Source organism: Cimex lectularius, unplaced genomic scaffold (assembly GCF_000648675.2).
Source record: "Cimex lectularius strain Harlan isolate CLEC.00 unplaced genomic scaffold, Clec_2.1 scaffold13, whole genome shotgun sequence".
NCBI lineage: Eukaryota > Metazoa > Arthropoda > Insecta > Hemiptera > Cimicidae > Cimex > Cimex lectularius.
This window is the reverse complement of record NW_019392649.1, coordinates 1,335,889-1,356,468: the sequence shown is the minus strand read 5'-3', so window position 1 is coordinate 1,356,468 and position 20,580 is coordinate 1,335,889. Positions and strand designations below refer to the sequence as shown.

Below are 20,580 nucleotides of genomic sequence, written 5' to 3'. Positions count from 1 at the left end.
GCAAAAGCAATCAGTTTACAAATTTGACGCATTTTCTCTTACCTTTCTTCAGTTCCGTCTGATTCGGTTTGTGAAAGAGAATGTTCACAAGCGTGGAAATGCCATTTAAAATAATTATATGTGAAGTTTTATATATTCAACATTTCAACCATTGTTGTGTTTTATTGACGGAAATTTGACTATATTTCTACTAGATTAATTATTGTTATATTGTCCTAACGAGGTCAGAGAAAGATGTACGTATGTTTTCAATCATTTTGGTCGGCCTATTCTCGCTATTTTAGCCTTTCAAAAGCGTATCGGCTTTTCGCTATAAATCCAGACGATAATTTCAGATAAATTCGCATACATTACTTATTTAGGACGGCCAGAAGTATGAAATCAGAGATGATTTAGTGTCGATGCCTCTCCCTGCTTAATTCTCTGGCACTTTCAGGATTTGAAAAACGAATCCTTAGATACAATATCAACATGCATTCGTAAACAATAATACATAACTACCTAACTATTCCTTTCATAAAAGAAGTTGCAAAATCCAGCTATTTTTTTAACTTTTTATTACTAGAATAAAAGAAAATTAAATTATGTTTGAATTAGTTCTTCGATTTGTCGATGAATTTGGTCCGCCTATCCTCGCTGCTTTAGCCTGTCAGAAGCGTTTCGACTTTTCGCCATCAATTGTTGTGTTATATTTGCATTCATTAAATATTTAGGAACTTAACTTAGAAATTATGAAACCAGAGATGATTTCATATCGTTGCCTCTCCCTGCTTATAACCCTGTTAACGAAAACTGCGAAAATCCGAATCGCTAAAATGTGGTCAGGATTTGAAGATTTCTTCCATTTGCGCTGAATCCAGATACGATAATCACGAATCCTTAGATACATTATTAAATCCCCGTTCTTTAGTTTCCACCGCATCCTTAACTTCCTAAATGCTTTCTAAAAAAGAAGTTTCTAGATCCAGCTTTTTTTTTTTTTTTTATTCTTAAACCAGAATTGTTTTAATAACAACGTTATAAAAGAAATTAAATCTTGTGCGGTGATGGACTATAGTAAGGTCGTTTCCGATAATTTGGTCAGGCTATCTTCGCTGTTTTCGTCTGACAGGCGCGTTTTGTCTATTTGCCGTCAATTATTATAATAAATTCGTTTTTATTAACAACTTAGAGCCAGGAGAAATATGGAATCTGTGGTAATTTAGTATCGATACCTCACCCTGCTTATATCCCTAGCTCTGAAGATGGCAAAAATCTTAATCGCTAAACGTTCAAGTAATCGAAAATATCATTATCGCCAAATTTTGAATTTTTAACTTTCTTCATACTTAAAACTCCCCCTAAAGAACAAAATCCCATATACAACTCGATAATTAAACCGATAAGGACATACAACATAAAACTATGCGGTTATACCCTCCAATCTCGCAGAATCTAGAGCTTACAATCACGAATCCTTTTATACATAGTCAACCATCGATAACAACCTAAATGATCCCTTAATAAAAAAAAACTTGCAAGATCAAACTACAAAATATTATAAAGAAAAATGAATTTTATGAAATGTTACTGTAAAGTTTTCTCCTCAAAAACAACCCAATACTGCGAAAATAGATGATATCTTGGGCCTTAGTTTGGTCGTTTAAGATCATCTAAGTCTCAATCATCCTACAAGTCCAGAAATAATTAAAAACACAATATCTAAAAATAGTGTCCTCGGATCAGACATGTGAACTAATAAGCTGGAATATATACAACTCAGTGATTTTAAGGCTTGTTGCGAAACGAAAATTGCTATAGTTTAGTCTGCCTACTATCGGCATTTCGCCATCTTCGATCGTGGGTAAGGCGAGTGTAGGCGGACCAGGATGATCGGAAACGATCAAATAACAAAAAGCCCGATGCAAACTAAGCTTAAGACTCTTTAGCCAACATAAAAACAAATCTACGATCTAGATCAGTACATTTATTTTTCAATTTAGTAATTATAAGAAACTGCGAGATAATGAACTCGTAGTTTTGCCGTTTCCGATCAATTTGGGCCGCCTATCACCGCGTTTTGTCCTGTCGGACGTGTTTCTGCTTTACGACGTCGTTAGTACCAGTGCCTCGTCCTGCTTATACCCTGACAACCACTGAACAAATCGAAATTTCAACAGATCTGAATGATCAGAAACGATTAATCTACAAAATAAATAGATTAAGAGCCTTCGATTTATACTTAATCGATTATACATAGTCAAGGTTAAAGGCTTACTTCAATATGCATTTTTCTCATTTGACCGTAATTCGACTTATACAGTGAAGTTTTGTACATTCTTTCTATTCAAATTTCCTTTCGCTAAAGATTTTTCCTTGCAAATCCCAAATCCTATTATTTTAAAGAGAGTCCTAAATAAATATTTGACCATTTACTATTTTTTCGTGTGTCCGTGATATTAGTTAGTTGTGCATTTATTTAATTGCTTATTCCATCAAGTTATTTAGTTGGTTATTTATTTAATCGTACCACTGTTGCCTAAGGCAAGCAAAACAAATGACCTAAAACTACTTACTTTTTGTAAATGATGGTTCTACTCACAGATCCGAATTTCGAGCATTATGCACTCATCATCAGTGCTACAAACGCGTCTCTCGACATGAATTGTACGCTTAGTTAAAGGACATTTAGTTTTATGCCGAGTAAGTCCGGCATTTAGAGAAAGGTTGCCCAATGTGTCCTACTTATTGAAGTCATTTCTTGGCTCAAAATGCCACCCGACACGATAATTGTACTCTTGCTTGTATTATCTGTATGCTTTTGTTGGTTGTATTGTGTGTATAAAAAGTTTGGTGATGGATTTGATCTGTAGCTGTTTCATGGGAATGTATTTATAAGCGTGAATGTGTGTAGTACAAGAGTACTTAAATAAATCAAAATAGCTGTTATTAACTAAATACAATTTCAATTTCTCTTGCGTAAAAACTATATTAAGTTTTTTTAACTAAAAACTTATAGAAATTTCAATATTTAATTTCCGTTTAATTTTAAGCTAAAATCATATCGAAGAGAAATCATCCTGGTGTCGTTTGTTCTTTATTTATTAAAATCTAATGGGCAAACCTACGATCATTTTATATGTATTTGTATTTTATTATGTATTGAATTTTTTTCTAGTTCATATTAATTCCATGCTGAACCGGCATTCGGTCGCTTATTGAGTCTCCCTTCACTCACGGGTTTGTTGGACTACTCAAACTAGTTGCGCCATCTTCACTGATCAGGGTTATAAGCAGGGTGAGACACGGACACAAATACACCATTGAATTCATATTGGCTATATAAAACATAGCCGAAACGCTTTTGATAATTTCAACAAACCCGCGAGTGAAGACGGACCCGATAAATGACTGAGTGCCGTTTCAGCATGAAATTAATCCGACCGAGTTTCCAACACCCAGCATAAATTTGCTTAATAACTATAAATAAATTAAGAATCTTATTTACGTCCTACGTCGTGTTACGGCCGTAAACAAAAATAAAACCGGTCAAAATTTTCCTTGCTATCGGATGTTTTCAATTTTATTCGCTCAGCTCTCAAACATCAGATAATTTAGCCATTAGGGTTCAATTTTGAATAAATAATTTTAGCCTAAACTTTTATCTATTCGATTTCATAATAAATTAAATTTTACAATAATATTTTAGAACCAGTAAAGGCGCCCGTACGGGAAAACGGTCAAACATTAAAAATAATCTATGTATTTAGTAATCATAATTGAATTGTATTAATTATGATAATTAATTATAGTTTTCATCTCAATCGAGACCTTAGATTTAAAAAATAATTAATTAAAATTAGAAATAATGTTTGTTTTGTTTTATCTTCTGCTGTTATTTATACTGTTTATTAAATTTTCTATTTTCTAAGCCCGGTTGTTGTTATGGATCGTTTTAGGTCTCATTTAATAAATAATTAAAAATTTTAAATATTATTTGTGTCCCGCCTATCTGATTTTTTTTTTTACTTTTATATATCAAATTTCATAAAAATTTAAATTTGAAAACAACGACTATGATCTCGGATACCATTGTCGGTAAACGGTCAAACAATAAAAAAAGATACAATGTTATTTATTATGTTTATGTCTTGTTCATTTACTGCCGGTAGTTGATAAAAATATTTTTTTTATATTTTAAATGAGTTTACTTTAGGAATAAGTCATCTCAATACAAAAAAAAATTGAAAATCATTCAATTTAAAAAATGTATTTTTCAACAAAATGTATTTGTAAGTCCAAATTAACAGGGCACAAAGTGGTAGAATTCAAATTATTAAGAAATTGGATGCCATATAAAAATAAAAATTGTAAAAAGATCAATTATATTTTTTATTGAAAAATTAAACAAAATTAATTTCATTGCTTACGTTCTCGGATTCATTTTCGGTCTTTAACACAAACAAAAATTTTTGTCTATAATTTTTTAAGCAGGTAACTCGAGGAATACGATATCTTAATAATTACCGTCTTATTACTCATACCTGAGTATAAAATCAAATTTAAAAAAGATATATTACCCAATAAAATATATATTATGAATAATAAAATTATTTTTTTATGTTTTAACTTGTTCCCTTATGACGCTTTTAATGCTTCGGCACATTGTTGAAAAATTTAATTTTAATTTAATTAAGTATGTAAAAGTGAAAACTAGAGAGACTTCCATTTATTCAAAATTTTGGAAAATTGACTAGATTTTTGATCATATTCACGTGATGATTCGTTATATTTGGCTTAGACGATTTTTTTTTCTTTTTTAAGGGTTACTTCTGGAATGGGACAACTCTATAAAATAAAATGTTTAGCTGTTTTATACTATAAGAAAGCTATATAATATTTTTTAAATTAAAAATAAGGTTTATGTTTATGGTTTTAAATGGTTGTAAATAAAAGTTGTCAAAATTTTACGATCATCGCGTTAATTGAAATTAAAAAGTGTTTTTTTCACAGGTTTTGGTTGGAAAGTAGTTTATATGAATTTAGAGGGTTTACCTGAGCTTGGTCGATCCGAGTAGCGGGTGCAGTAGACCCAGGCCGGCCAGACGGTTTCTTCGTTCTTCTCCCTCACGACGGGGGTTGATTTTGTCCCGAATTCGGGCCGGAGAATGTTTTCGATGCTGAATTTGAGTGCTCTTTCCGATGAAGGGGGTGAGGGGGTGACCCTGGTCCCTTCTTGACCTTCGCCCGACATCTCGACCATCCTCAGGGGCGTTCAAAAAGTGTGCCTCGCCGTTTCAATGCATCCCCTTTTCGACGTCGGCCCCAGTTCACTTTCAACCCTTCACTCGGAGCCGCCGCCCCTCTCCTCGCCCTCGCGGAAAAGTAAAGGGGGGAAAAGGGGGAAAAAACAACCCGGGGAGCAAACACGGAATTTATCAATAATGGGCGGAGCTAAACGGGCCGATGCACGTATGTGCGTTTGGTCTAGAGGCGCGGGACCGAATGGTTTCAAAACGGGTGGTCTCGACTCTGGGAGGAGCCAGCCCGGGTGGGGGCTTCGAAGAGCGAATAGACTGGAAACAGGGGCGGTTCCGTGACACCGGTTTTCCACTGGAGGGGCACCCGGTGCTGGAATCCGGGGGTAAAACAAACACCGACTCCAGCTTATCAAATGAAAACATCCTGTCGTCGAAGGGGGAAAAACGCCTCGTTAAAATTCCGTGGCCAGAATCCCGGGATGAGGGGTGCAGGATTGATCAACGCCTGGAAACAATTACCCTCAGGACCCATGTTAAATGAACCTATAGCTATAATGCCATTCCTCTTCTTGTCTACCTCGGAAGAAGTCCTTTTAATTAGCTTCTCAACATTGAAACAATCATCCTTCACCTCAATCCGACTGCGCCAATGCGCACTTACAAACTGTTAATACCATTACTCGTCAGATGATCCAAATTTCCACTTAATTACAAATGATATCACCATATGTCGGGAGAAGAACTTCGTATTGCTAATTGTTTGCTTAACAAATTTATTGTGTAAGGATTATTGTATTAACTGTATTGAACCATTAGAATGAGGATTTCTAATGACCGAAGTAACACATTTCATGTCTTCCTTGGACGCTCGATAATCCCCTCCAAGGTAATGCAATATAGTGAAGCCAGAGGGTAGTAGCTGCCATGGGGAAGACGCCCCACGTAGTGCCCTCTGGAGTGGTTTTGACAAAGAGCCGGTCCTACAAAAAGAGTAGTCACGAGTCAGTGGTTGGCAATTAAAAAGATTGGTTAATTGGTTGCGAAGATGACTGGGCTAGGACCTTCGTTAGATTTTTATGGAATGCGTGTTCTTTAGAGGTGGAGTGTCTGACTTCGGCTTCGATACATCCTTTGTGGTTTATAGTTAATAAACGTTGTTATGAAATGTTAACACTTGTATTACTTTATTATCGCTACAATAACGGATTCAGAAGAAAAGCCAATCCTGACAAATTATCAACTCTCTTATCTCTATTTCTCTGATATGGGCAGTATGGACGTGGCGGAAAGGTGGTCAACCTTTCCTCTAAATCTATGTCGTCAGAATTGGGATTGGATTTACCATATTTTCTCTAAATCTACTTACTAATCGGTGCGACAGTCCTTAGAGCAGGACCTGGACCTCCTCCTTTCACCCGTCCACCATAGATCCTCCTTCACATCGTACAAGCACCTAAGCCGAGGGCGTCCTCGTATTCTTGAGCCGCCTGGCTTCCAATAGAGGAGTTTCCTTGGAAGCCTATGTTGAGGCATCCTCTCCACGTGACCCTACCATCTTAATCTTCCCTTCTTCATCTGGGCAACTATATCTGGCTTACCAAATAATTGCTTTAATTCGTCGTTCTGTCGTTCCGAATATTTTTCTTAGCACTTTTCTTTCCCATGCCCCAAGAATCTTTCTTACATAATCATATTCAGCACCCATATTTCGCTAGCGTACATAACTATTGGCCTTAAATCGCTTTGTAAGCAATAATTTTAGCGTTGCGTGATAGGTGCTTGAACCACAGAGCCTTTTGTACAGCAAACAGGCGTCTATTTCCTGCCGCAATCCTTGCCTTTATTTCTGCCGACATCATATTCTTTGTTCCTAAGTACCCTAAATATGTAAAATTATTGACTACTGAGAAACTATGGTTTCCAAATTGAACTGGTTCTTCTCCACATCTACGGGTTTTTGAGGTGCTCATATACTTAATTTTGCCCTCGTTAATTTCCAGACCGCGCTTCTTGCAGTTCCTGATGTGCTCCTCCCAGTGCCGACTTTGTTCTTGCTAGATTCTCTAAATCTACGACGAAAATCTACACAACTATTTACACACCATAGTTCTCAAACTATGTGGACTTAACTCTGGGGATAAACCAAGCATTTCAACTCTCAACGCATCCAAATATTCCAATCAAAAGTCCTAAGAAGAATAGTTAACCTCCTCATTATCTATCAAATCTCAACCTACACCGAGACCTTTAATATTCCTTTAGTCGGGGTATTATACTGCGCCCTTTAAGAGCTGTTGCATCCTTCGTTCTGAGATTACAACACACGATGTTGTAATATGTCCTAATTCATCAAGGTACTTGATTAGTAGGCCCGGTTTTGGTTGGAACTCTTCTACAGTTGCATCGAACGTCCCGAAACACTTCCTCCTGCGGCAAAGTGTAGCACCACAGTTTGTTCTTAGGTGTATTGGTGTCTCCTCTGTTTCTCTGTAGAATATACACATACCAGTTGGATTATGCCAATCTTCTTCAGATGTCCATTTAGTTTGCAGTGTACATCTATATCTAATATTCCCAAAGTTCCAAAAATTCTCCATTCATTATAGTAGCAGGTGTTACACAGGGGTCAATACTGGGTCCGACTCTGTTTTCTATTTTTATAAACGCTTTGCCGAAAACCAAATTCTGTCAACTAACGGTATATGCCGATGACATTGCACTCTACTGCTCCCCTTGGGGAGTCAGTGCGATAGTGAACAAATTATATAAGGAACTTGCGAATAAAGCTCTTCTGTTTTCGATGGAATAAGTTGAATAAAGAGTACAGTAGTTACGCTGGGTAAAAGAAATTTGAACCAAGCCTTGTTCGGATTAACCGAATAACTGCAATAATAATAGAAAAACAGGTTTAGTTTATTAAGGAAATAAACCTAGACACATCCTTTCAGGTAATAAACACACGTATACATTGAAAGAAGAGCTGGAAGTTAGGAAAAAGTTTGCAAAGGTAGCTTCTGGTCATTTTAGTCTGTTTATACTGTTTTGAGTTGCCAGGTGCATTCCGGCTCCACGCCGTCTTCAGTTTTTAATAATGATTTGGGTTAAAATCTACCACTTGATGGCGAAAAGCCGAATTGCATCTGACCGGCCGAACTACATGTTCATCACCTCGCAGAACTCAAAAGGAAATTCTACATTTTTAAGGTAAAAAAGTTCTTCTCGGTCGACCAAAACGTGTTCGGTTCAGTCAGACTACCTTTTTTATATAGAGCCAAGCAAAATAATTTAACCCTTTAATTAACCAGGAACACATCGAAAATAAAGGCCAATTTTTGTCAGAACCGTGATGCTACGTTTACACACATTTGTTCAATGATGAGTGAGCCAACTATGGAAAAAATTATCAAGTAAGCTAACACCAGGCATACTAGCATCACAAACCACATAACTACCTAAACCTAGACGGCTCAAAACACAATAGATCCAGATTCCTTAGGTAATAAAATTCACTAATTAATAGTTAATGACCATAGACAATTATTTATCTTGACTAATTAATTATTTTTATTTTCTTAAATTCTTCCCGTGGTGGACGAAAACCAGTGATTCAAGACTGACCCAGTAGGTAAAGTGATCAAGTGTCGATCATTTCAACGTAAGTTCACCGACTCATTGACTAACAAATTTAACACCGGAGTTGGTGATTATGAAGAATAATTAGTAGTAGTTAAGCTCCAGACTTAGTATCTTAATCGTCAAGCACACTAGTTCCCAAGTTCCATGGCAAGTAATAAACGACCCCATCCTGACCACTCGAACATCCTAGATTATAAAAAATATTTTAAAAACGGAAGAGATTTTCATCGGAAGGGACAGAAAAATGAATAGAATTCTACTTGGATTTTTTTAAGAATTAAATAGTGCTTGTGAATCTATCCCAAAGAGACATCATACGTCATTCTGAAGGTCTGAAAGCAGCCACGGTGGTCTTAAGCGAGCGCGAAGTCTTTCCTAAACTCTAAAAAGGATCCCATTCAAACTACGATTTTTGAAAGAAAACAATTAGCTTAGATTTTTTGTAGCTTTCTAAATCGGAAAACTCACAGAAAACTGTTTTATAACAGACAACATCGGCGAGGATAAGCAGACCAAGATAATAAGTATCTGTGTCGATGAGTTTGTAAAGCTTTGGATGAATTAGAGGGTGTAGAGCTTCCAAGAATAGTCGCTATTAACTTGAACAAATATATTATCGACTACCAACTGACAACTTCTAAAGTCTCAAGCCACTTGCTCCCAGGTGCTTGACGTGATGTAGTGCTTCATGATGTCAATTGTGGTTCTTCATCAACCTTGGTTTCTATCAGCGGAGCTGGACCATTACGTGAATTTTGAGGATGTTGGACGGCTAATACATAAATAGGTTTAAGCCTATCTGGTTATTATTCTTCCACTCTGAAGAATTAAATATGTCTTTCCAGGATACGAAACAGTCCTCTTGCCATTGCTTTATGGATGAAAGGCTACAGTATGGGTGAGTTTAGTCTCACAAAGTTTAGTCAGTAGAGATGAACTAAGCCTAAGATGTAGCTAGTTCATTTCCAGTCATTCTAGTCCAATCCTTGCTGTTTTTGATCTTCAGTGGTGGGTCTGTCCTTTTTCTGAAGATTTTAAACTACTCAGTAATTTTAAGGTCGAAATGTACGTTGTTCCAAGACCAGTGATATCAAGTAAGATAGAAGTTTGTCAACTTCAGTAGTTAACAGGACTACAGTAAGGATGATATAGAATAAGTAGGGTGAGGCACCAACACAAACCAAGCGCTTACAATGGAGAAAGGCTGAAACACCTCTAACAGATCAAAATGATCACATCAATCATCCATCACCTCGCATACCTCAAGAAAAAATTTCACAATTATTTATTTTGTTACAAGAGCAAAATAGATATTTAAAAAAATATCAGTTAAATTTTAATCTATTACTAAATTTTATTTCAAACCATCACAAGCAACTATTTTTTATTAAAACTCATGAATTTCTTGTCTCGTTTAATTTGGTTTACATTAAAATAATTATTTTGTAGTTAATATAACAATAAAAATACATTAGTTTGAAATAACACAATAGGCCCAGTGTCCGTTTTTTGTCTGGTATAACAGAATTTTATGAGACAAATGAATTATAAAGATCTAAATCAAGAGTCCAGACTGAAAGTTGTTGTTTTATGCTTGATTCTGTCTTATATTCATTCTTTTTATTAACAAGTTACAAATTGAGCACTTATCTCTAGAATAAAAGAAAAAAGATTATTTTCATGAGTATGCTCTTTGTTGTCAAAATGAATCATCTTTAATTATCACAAACCTCTATGCTTTGGTATATTTTGTGCGAAAGAGAAAAATTGATATTGGAATATCTATCCACAATTAATTTCCTTTAGGGAACCATGGTAGCTGAGTGGTTCGTGCGTTAAACTCTTGGCATATAGACCCCACAATTTTGGTTCAATTCCAATCAGACACCCCTAGAATTTTCTTTCTAACTCCCCTTCTGCCTTATAAATCAATCAGCACAAGTACCATTCTCTGACTAATATGAAAAACATAAGGCCAAAATAAAAAAATTTAGGAGGGTATTTTAACTACAATGTCTATTTGTACATTGGATTCAAATGCAGGGCCACTGAATTCGAACCTGAGGCCTTTACCGAACAACGATGGTGCCGTGTCAACGCCTAAACCGTGGTAGCCAAATGGTTAGCGTATTAACTCTCGGCTCACAGACCGTCATAAACTCACTCAGGGCTTCATATATTTACAAAATAGGTTCACAGGAAATAAATTGAAGAAAACTGTTAATCAATGTCTATTGACATTTATTTGTTTAAAAATCCCAATTTTTATGTAAAAAAAAGAAAATCAACTATTTGTACAACAGTGATGCTCCTCTTGAAGCACATATATCATTAAACATGTAATTTACAGTTTATTATTCCAAACCTCTTAGGAAATTGACAGAAACAGTTTTCAGAAAGTCAAAAGGTATTTGAAGTCAAAAGATTGATGGGAAATGAAATTTCGTGTCATACAAGAATCAGTCTTATAACCGTCCTTTTTCTACAGAGAGGAAATACTATAAACTGGAAAATTATATTACTAAGCAATCAAAATTATCAAATAAAAACTGGAAGTTTGCGTAAGTACTTTAGCACAAATGATAAAGAAATATACATTACACATTTAAAATTAATTTAAAATATTGGGCTACAATGTGGTTTGACAACAAAAACCTTTCACAAATTCATGTGCAACAGGTTGATAATAAGGTAAATCTATGTATGTAGTCGCAAAGTCGTTGAAGTAAACTGTACATCATTTTTATATGCAATCTTAACCTAATTCACAGAGAAAAATTTGATTCGTTAAGTTAAAAAAATTAAATGATAAATATGCCAATTACTATATTCTGCATAAGACATAAAAAGACATGTTGCCACATAAAAAAAGGAAAAAAAATTATAGTTCTGATATCCCTAATGCTACCTTCAATTTCATCATACACCAGTACTTTTTTTAAATAATATAATCACCACGTAAATTAAAATAGAATTCAACAACAAGATAAATTATAAACATTTCAACATTAATATTGGAAGAAGTAACAAAATAAATTTCATTTCAAGTTTCACACGAAAAACAGGAAAAGGGTAATAAGAGCATTTTGAATAAATCAAAAGCTCGTTTCTTTTTCTTTTTATTATTATTATTTTCTTTAATCGTAATAATTAAATTATCTGGAATTCAAATTTCTATGTACACTCACCACACTTCTTGTTTTATTGTTTGTTTCTTTTGTAAATTTTATTTTAAATGTATTGTCCGTATGCAGGGGCGAATCAGTTAAAACACTGAAACGTTCACAGCAAGAGCTAAACGTAGTAACGCAGCCTAAAACTCCAAAGCATGTCGTACACTTCCCATTCATGTATCTAATCCAAGGTCCCGCTTGTTAGTAAAATTTCTTGGCAGATGCTTCTTTGCTATCCCTGTAAAACAAAAATATATAATTAAATATTACCTTTTTTTAATTGTGGATACCAGAGGGAGGGGTTCCTCTGTGCACTGCAGCTTTACAGCTTACTGTACTCCTCCATGGTTCAATTTTTGGGGGAGCTCTCAATAAGTGTGTAAATTGAGCCACAGGGGTGCAAGGGTTGACAAGGGTCAACTTTCATTACCGCCAACGCACCTTATGCATCAGAGGAATGCCAGAAGCGATGGTGGGAATCGAAACTACGATTGCGCGATCAAACTAGGCGAGAGTCATGCCTTAACAACTCGGCAACTATGATCCTCCAACATTTTTACATGTTAATGGCATGATTAATTTAATTAAGTGAATTTTCATAACAGATTTTTTTGTATGACACAATTTTTGAAGTTTACGGGGGCCAACCAATTCTGGCATTTTTTTTTTTTTTTAAATTTTTTACTGAACTAAAAATTTTCTGAATCATTTGGTATAAAGGATTTACTATAAATGTGATAAAAGTTTAAAAAAAAAAAAAAAAAGAAGAAGGTTTTAATTAAAGTAGATATTTCCTGCTTGGTGGAAAAAATTTATAATTTTGAGCAGCTAGAGCTGAAAATAAAAATTTAATTTGAAAATTTTGATCAAATTTTTATTTTTATTAAACAGGATTTTTCCCGCGTCACTTGGAGTAAAAGATCTGTAATTTTGAGCAGTTGCACTAAAAATATTTATTTATTTTTTAATTAACTAAGGTTTTAAGTTGAGATAAAAAAGTCAGTGTCCGAGGGGGATTCGAACCCATGACCTTTGGCTTGATACGCCGCAACTCTACCACTTGAGAGTTCTTCTCTACCACTCCGAATCCCGCTCGTGACACTGAATTTTTTATCTCAACTTAAAACCTTAATTAATTGAATGTTATTAATTGGTCAAACGGACCACGAAAAATAGTAAATTCAGATATCAATTAACCGTCACTAATCTCTACACAAAAATAGTAAATTTAATTTATTTTTTATTTTAATTTTGATCAATTTTTTTATATCATACTACATTTTCCCTGCATTATTTGGTGAAATATTTGTAATCAAAAGCAGTTGAAGTGAAAAATATTATTTATTTGTTTATTTGAAAGTTTTGAGTAATTTTTTTATTAAACTAGATTTTTCCTGCATCATTTTGTGTAAAAGATTTGTAATTTTGAGCATTTGTGCTAAAAATAAAAAATATTTCTTTCATTGTTTTTATTTATTTTATTATATATATATATTTTTTTTAATTTTGGCCTTTTTTCATATTAAACTAGAATTTTTCTGCATTGTTTGTTGTACAAGATTTGTAATTAAAGCAGTTAAAGTGCTAAAAATAAAAAATATTTTTTTATTTGAAAATCTGACCAATTTTTTTAAATTATTTATTTTATTTTTATTTTTTTACTATGATTTTTTTAATTAAAATAGATTTGTCCTACATCGTTTGGTGTAAAAAAAATTGTAATTTTAAGCAGTTGATGTGCTCCAAATATAATCTTTCAAAAAATTAATTTGAAATTTTGGCCTTTTTTAATATTATTCATTGGATGCATCCTGCATCGTTTGGTGTTAAAGATTTGTAATTTTGAGCAGTTGAAGTGAGATAAAAATAAAAATATAATTTTCTTTTTTTTAATATAAAATTTGTTACCTTTTTTATAATAACTAGATTTTTCCTGCGTCGTTTGGTGTAAAAATTGCAATCCTGAGCACTTGAAATGCTCAAAAAGAATATATACACAATTTTACTGACAATTTTAATTTTTGGTTAAATATTTTTTATTAAATTAGATTTTTTTGAGTATCTTTAGAGTAAATGATTTTCAACTTTGAGAAACGGAAGTGCTCAATTTAGTGTAACGTCCGTTGCTCAAAATTGCAAATCCTCTTTACCAAACGATGCACAAAAAATTTAATTTAAAAAGATTTTGAAAAATATGACTCGTTTTTTTGTTAAACTAGATTTTTCCTTTATCATTTGATGTAAAAGATTTGTAAATTAAGTAAAAAATTTTTGAAAAGTCCCAAAAATTTTTTTTTATTAAACTAGATTTTAAGTATGAATGAGAATCAAAATTTGCAATTTTGAGCAATGAAGTGGTCGATTTAAAAATTAAAAGGTTAGACGGATAAGAATGGAGTATACAAATCGATAAATCTCAACATAATGAGAACAGTCCCACTTGACAGGTATGTCTTAACATCGGCTTACTGTGTGGCTTAAACGATATGTCACAAAAAGCACACTCAAAAAGTCAAAAATCAAACATTTCCTTTAAAAATTCCTTCTTCTCGGCTTCTGTGCAATTTTTTACCCCACATATGCCATATGATTTTAAATGCAAGAAGAAATAAGACAAGAAAGATTAATTTACCTGTACATGAAGTAGACAAAGAAGATAACTAAATGAACACCGAACGCCAAAAGTAATAAAAGAGGGGTGACGCAGGTCGGGCAGGAGGACTGCATGTGCGGTGGTCCTGAGATGAGCCTCTGGGCGACACCTTCAACATCCCTCTTCAAGCCCTGCACCGTGTCTTTAACTTCATTGAAAGTGTTAATCGTGTCATAGCCTGTCACTTGGGCCGTAGGAGCCCTCTCTTGCTTCTCAAGGATCCTGTTCATTGTTTGACTCATCTCTTGGACAAAACTCCTACAACAAGAAACGTTATAAACTCTAGTTAACACCGTTTGTTATGTAATATTTAATACCTTAAATCATGAGCAGCTTTTATCATCGTATTCTGGTTCGTTAGAACAGCATCAACTTCATGTCGTCTTATTGTGTCTACCATCATCGGCTGGCCTGCTTGTGGAGGCACACCTTTAACGAAAATTCCATGTTAAAAAGACAATTGACTTAAAATTTGAATTTTGTAATCACCTTGTTGAATCTGCTGATGGACACCTCCTTGATGCAAGGCCCCAAGCAAGCCTAAAGCTCGCTCCTGCCTTCCTACAACCTCATCTAATTTTTGACTCAATGTCCTGACCTATAAACATTACATATTTATTAAGGATTATATCAGAATAAATAAATAAATTATTAATTTAAAAAGATGTAAAAAGTATTACTTGGTCTAGTATTTGACTCTGTCCGTCAAATATTTGTCGAAGCTCTCTTTGAGAATCACTTTCAAACCAATCTTCAAATTCACCTTCTGTGTCTTTAACTTGGGCTCCAGGGTGTTCTTTTTTATACCTTAAATAATAATAATGTTATAATTTTATAATGAAAAAGTGTGCAAAATCTGCTTACTCCTCCTTTTGGTGTTCAAGTTTCCGTTGGTACTCGGCGTACTCCTGGGTCAATTTGTTCTCCTCCTCGGGGGATACCTTGGAGGCTACCGGTACCTGAGGCATTTGGCCTGGCGGGTACAGACTTGTGGTGAGAAAGTGTAAAACGTCATGGTCATCAGCCAATCCACCCGTGGCGGCCGAAACGCCGAAATACCCAGTCTTGGGAAGGACGAGGTTTTCAGCTCTCAGACAAATGTCGTAGTCATCATTATTTGACATTCCATTATGGAAAAGCACCTGGGAGTTTATTTTTAAAATTGGTTAATATTTGAATATTGATTAAGCATTTTGCATAAAATTTCTACAGCATGGGTGTCCTGTGAACAGACATCAATCCACCATGAGATCAACCCACATGTCAAATTGGACTGAAAAGTCTTCATTGTCCAAAGTCTGAATCTCGATTGTTTCAGACATTTCACTTTTCAGGTTACTTCAATCTTTCTCAACTTCACTTAAGCTCCTGAAGTATCTGTTCACAGGACACCCTTTATGCTTAATTCAAGGTACATTACTTTTAATGGATACTTCAAATTAAATTAATTTGTTATTCATATAGTTGTCAATTACCGTTAGGGTGTTCTTATAATACTCGATCCTGGCTTTAGTTGGATAAGGTTTGTTTCTAAAATCCTTCACACAACCTGACAACATCTGGTTAACTCCGTCACTGGAATTATGAAACAAACACATTTGTGTATTTTCAACCTAAGAATTATTTTTAAAAATTCTGACTGAATAAACATACTTGCTATGGTCGAACTCCTTCGTTCCGTCGTTGACCATGGCCATGATGTAAGGGTTGTTGTGTTTATTATCATTGTCAAAAGAGTCAAAGAAAACACCTAGACCGACCCATTTGTCCGAGCTTCCGAAGACGTTGCCGTCATATGAGCCTTTACTGTCCACGTACCAGAAAGCCTGTGATAATGTAGAGAACATAAGCGTGTAAATTTTAGTTGTAAGTTTAATCGCTGAAATTATAAGTAATTGTGTATTTTGTAAAAAGGAACAATATAAATAAATTTTAGGACTTACGAGACCATCAGCACCAAGTCTTCCTCTTCCGGCGACTCTAAAAACAATTTCAACTTCCCACCAATCAAACGTGGTCTTCGATTTACTCCAAATTGCACCTGTTGAACAAAACAAAACAAAAAATTATCAAAAAATGGGTTTATCTTAATGTTTTTAATTTTACAGGGTTTATCTATTTTTACTTGTTTATATTTCACTCATATGCATCTTAGCATTAACACCATCATCAGTGAAGAGCTTAATTTGTGGGAATGACCACATTGCTTGTTGTGTAACTTTAAAAAAAGCCAGTTATAAAAAGGCTTTAAAATTTGTTCTGACAACTGACAGCAGAAGATCAAAGAAGTAGAAACATCAAAGGAATAAATCACATATCACCCTTTTATTTGCACAGTAGACAGCTTCAAGTGAAATTAATGTCTAAATTCACTAATTTCATAGTCCGCTTGGCCAATTAATATATTATAATTAATTAAGGTTTTTAGTTGAGATAAAAAAGTCAATGCAACGAGCGGGATTCGAACCCACGATCTTCGGCTAGATACGCCGCCGCTGCTCTACCACTTGAGCTATCATGACCTCGATCCCCTCGGACACTAACTTCCCATCTCAACCCCACCTTTTGAATTTTCCTTCCTTTTTGCCATTTTTCAGAACGTGGATTCAAATACCTCTCGTGCCATTGACTTTTTTATCTCAACTAAAAACCTTAATTAATTGTAATATATTAATTGGTCAAGCGGACTACGAAATTAGTGAATTTAATGATTTAAAATGAAGCATACTTCACTAAAGCTCTCCATGGCCATTTCATTTGTTGTCGAGAATCCAATCCGATTACACGACATTTGAAAAATGGCAAAAAGGAGGGAAAATTCAAAAGGTGGGGTTGAGATAAGAAGTTGGTGTCCGAGTGGATCGAGGTCACGATAGCTCAAGTGGGAGAGCAGCGGCGTATCAAGCCGAAGATCATGGGTTCGAATCCCGCTCGTGCCATTGACTTTTTTATCTCAACTAAAACCTTAATTAATTTTAATGTCTAAATTTATTGACAAAAAATCTGGAGTGCCTCGAGGTTCTCATTTAGGCCCTTTGTTATTTCTGATATTTATTAATGATGTTACTGAATTTCTCCCTCAGAATATAAACTTCTTGTTCTTTGCTTGACGATGTCAAGCTAAACTATTTAATTAATAATAATAATGACACAAAAAATACTTCAATCAGCTTTTTCTAATTTTATTGATTGGTGCCAAAAAAATTGGACTGAAACTTTGTTTCATAAATGTTTTGCGATGTTTTAATAAAAAGTTAATTTATCCTATTTTGGTAACAAATAGCAACTACAACCGCGTTTAAAGATCTTGGATTAGGACTTGTACCTAAAATACAGTTGGTTTATAATTCTTGACAGATTGTACTTCTTGATGTAAAGATTTGGCAGCAAACTCCACAAAATAATTCATTAAGTTTAAGGAATAAATAAATCTATTTCCTCGAGTAGAGCAATTTATTCGGTTTGAATACATGGAAAATAGATACATCAAAACAACGAACTATTGGAAGTGTAAACACAATTTTGCAAATATTATCCTGACAGCATGGCAGCACCTCCACCAACATACCTCAATTTCATAAAAGATTGAATATCGTATTAAATTATATATTTTTTTAAGTTAAGGAATAAATAAATCCCCATTTCCTCATATAGAGTGTCTTTGGGGTTTGGATAATGGGAAATAGATGTGTCCTAACGGCATACTATTGGAGATTTAATTTATGTTTCAAAAACCTTTCACTAGTAGAAAGTAATCATATTTTTAGTCATATTCAGGTGGTCAGTCAACTCAATTTTGCAAATAAAATTCTGGTGGTTGCACTTTTTTGGTATACAGCAGGTAGCACATCCACCAACATAATTCAATTTCATAAATTATTGAATAATATTAAATTCAATTTTTAAAAAAGTTATTTTTTAATTTGACTTATTAATTTTATTATTTTTTACTTTTATTAACTTTTGACTTGGTTGGTTAAAGAATAAATAAATCCCTATTTCCTCATATAGAGTGTCTTTGGGGTTTGGATAATGGGAACTAGATGTGTCCGAATGGTGTATTATTGGAGCCAGTTTATGTTGGAAAAACCTTTCACCAGTAGAAAGTAATCAAAATTTTTCGATCAGTTTCTGCAGACCAATATTTTACTGGTCAGTAAACTTAATTTTGCAAATATGATTTTGGTGGAAGTAGAAGTTCACTTCATATGGGTCAAAGCACACGATATAAATAAATACAACAAGGAAGTAGACCTATTGGCAAAAGATGCTGCAAAAAATGGGAGCCCATTTAAATTGATAACAACATGCGATATCAAAGCACATATCAATAAAATGGCCAAACAGAATTGGCAAAAATCTAAACGAATTGAAGGGAAATACTATGCAAGAATCCAACCCGCCATGGTTCCACAGACTTACTAGACCAAGGAACTTTTTCACTACCATTATCAGACAGACTTAACCACAACCAACTTCCACACCATCTAGCAAAAATATCCCTCATAGAAAACACAAATTGCGACTGTGACGGAGAAACATATGCCGACCCGGAACATGTCATATTAACATGCCCCAGCAGAAACAAAGGTAGAGAGGAATTATATGAGAACTTAAGAAGCACGGAGCAGCATCCCCAACAAATATAGCAACTATAATGAGCGACACTAAAAATATTCCAGTATTTGACTGTTTAATGACCTTTATAAAAAAGAATGACATCAAAATATAAAAGGTGAAGAAGGTGAAAGAAACATAGTAAATTCTATAGACCGCGGCGACACCGAAGGAAAACGCATGGCCGATGCATTGAGGCAAAGCCAAGAGGAAAAAAAAGCATGACAGCACATCCACCAACATGACTCAATTTCATAAATGATTGACTTTAGTATTAAATTCTTTCTTTCTTTTTTATTAGCTATACTTTGATTTTTGAGTTATTAACTTTATTACTTTTTATTTTTATTAACTTCTGACTTGGTTAAGGAATAAATAAAATAAACTTCCTCATATAGAGTAAAATTTGGGTTTGAATACCTAGGAAATAAATGTATCCAAACAGTGTATTATTGGGGCCAGTTTATATTGGAAAAACCTTTCACCAGTAGAAACTAATAATAATTTTTCGGTCAGTTTCTGGAGATCAATGTTTTAATGGTCAGTAAACTTAATTTTGGAAATATGATCTGGTGGTTACACTTTTGATGAAACAGCATGGCAGCAGGTCCACCAACATAAGTACATATTCATAAAGTAATGAATGTAGTCTTAAAAAGAATTTTATATTTAATTTACCTATTTAGGTTACTAAAGTGTTGCTTAAGACATGCATTTCACTAGAATAGAAAAACAAATGGATTAACATACCCTTCTGACTTTTGAGAGAAGGTGCGACTCTGACATTATCCGAGCTTGCGATGGCATCTGGAAAAGAGGACGTATTTATTACAATGAAAAACCATGAAAACAGATTAAAAGTCCCGACTTACTTCCTCCGTACTCCCAGAACGGGACGGAACCGTCCCTTTGGGCCAGGTAAGGCGGTTTGAACGAATACTTGTACTCGAACTTTCGATGCGGCATCGTCGCGTTGTTCGAGCAGACGACGGAAATTAGGAACGCGAGGATCCATTTCGGCCTGAGTTCCATCTCTGACGAGCTGGTGAAAAACAAAAGCTTTCCCCTTCCGGACGATCCAACAGGCCTCCGACCGTCAAAACTACATAAGAAAGAACGCGACGTACGACAGTCGACGTGGAACTCACAACTCAACAGTGCCGAGCGACCACAGGGCCAGCGATCGGGATAACATGAAACCACTCCGTGCCACGGTCAACCACTTGTCGACAGCTACCGGGTACAATCGATCGTTAAAACC

The 20,580-nt window shown here is 34.6% G+C and overlaps 2 protein-coding genes across 2 annotated transcripts in view; both read right to left on the bottom strand.

The window, feature by feature from the left end:
• Nucleotides 1-5,564, bottom strand: part of LOC106664665 (segmentation polarity homeobox protein engrailed-like) — a 118,898-nt gene extending 113,334 nt beyond the window's left edge. Inside the window, exon 1 of the mRNA XM_014390598.2 lies at nucleotides 5,035-5,564. Within this exon, the coding sequence (XP_014246084.1) occupies nucleotides 5,035-5,242 (208 nt within the window). The 5' untranslated portion in view covers nucleotides 5,243-5,564. The remainder of the gene's footprint in view (nucleotides 1-5,034) is intronic.
• A 5,536-nt stretch (nucleotides 5,565-11,100) lies between these two features.
• LOC106664469 (protein ERGIC-53) lies at nucleotides 11,101-20,511 on the bottom strand. Its single transcript, XM_014390180.2, has 11 exons — nucleotides 20,192-20,511; nucleotides 20,070-20,126; nucleotides 16,646-16,743; nucleotides 16,356-16,528; nucleotides 16,178-16,277; nucleotides 15,567-15,844; nucleotides 15,383-15,509; nucleotides 15,192-15,300; nucleotides 15,020-15,131; nucleotides 14,682-14,960; nucleotides 11,101-12,287 (listed from the first exon to the last, which is right to left on the bottom strand). The coding sequence occupies exons 1-11, from the start codon at nucleotides 20,349-20,351 to the stop codon at nucleotides 12,251-12,253; spliced, it is 1,530 nt and encodes a 509-aa protein (XP_014245666.1). The 5' UTR covers nucleotides 20,352-20,511; the 3' UTR covers nucleotides 11,101-12,250.
• Between the last annotated feature and the right edge of the window lie 69 nt (nucleotides 20,512-20,580).

What these genes read in the sequence shown, in the direction of transcription:
- LOC106664469 (XM_014390180.2), bottom strand. Translation starts at nt 20,351, where the DNA reads ATGGAACTCAGGCCGAAATGGATCCTCGCGTTCCTAATTTCCGTCGTC. An exon ending in CTTGAACACCAAAAGGAGGA is followed by an intron (nt 15,510 to 15,566) that starts GTAAGCAGATTT and finishes TTATTATTTAAG; the next exon opens with GTATAAAAAAGAACACCCTG. An exon ending in TTTGTCTACTTCATGTACAG is followed by an intron (nt 12,288 to 14,681) that starts GTAAATTAATCT and finishes TTTGTTTTACAG; the next exon opens with GGATAGCAAAGAAGCATCTG.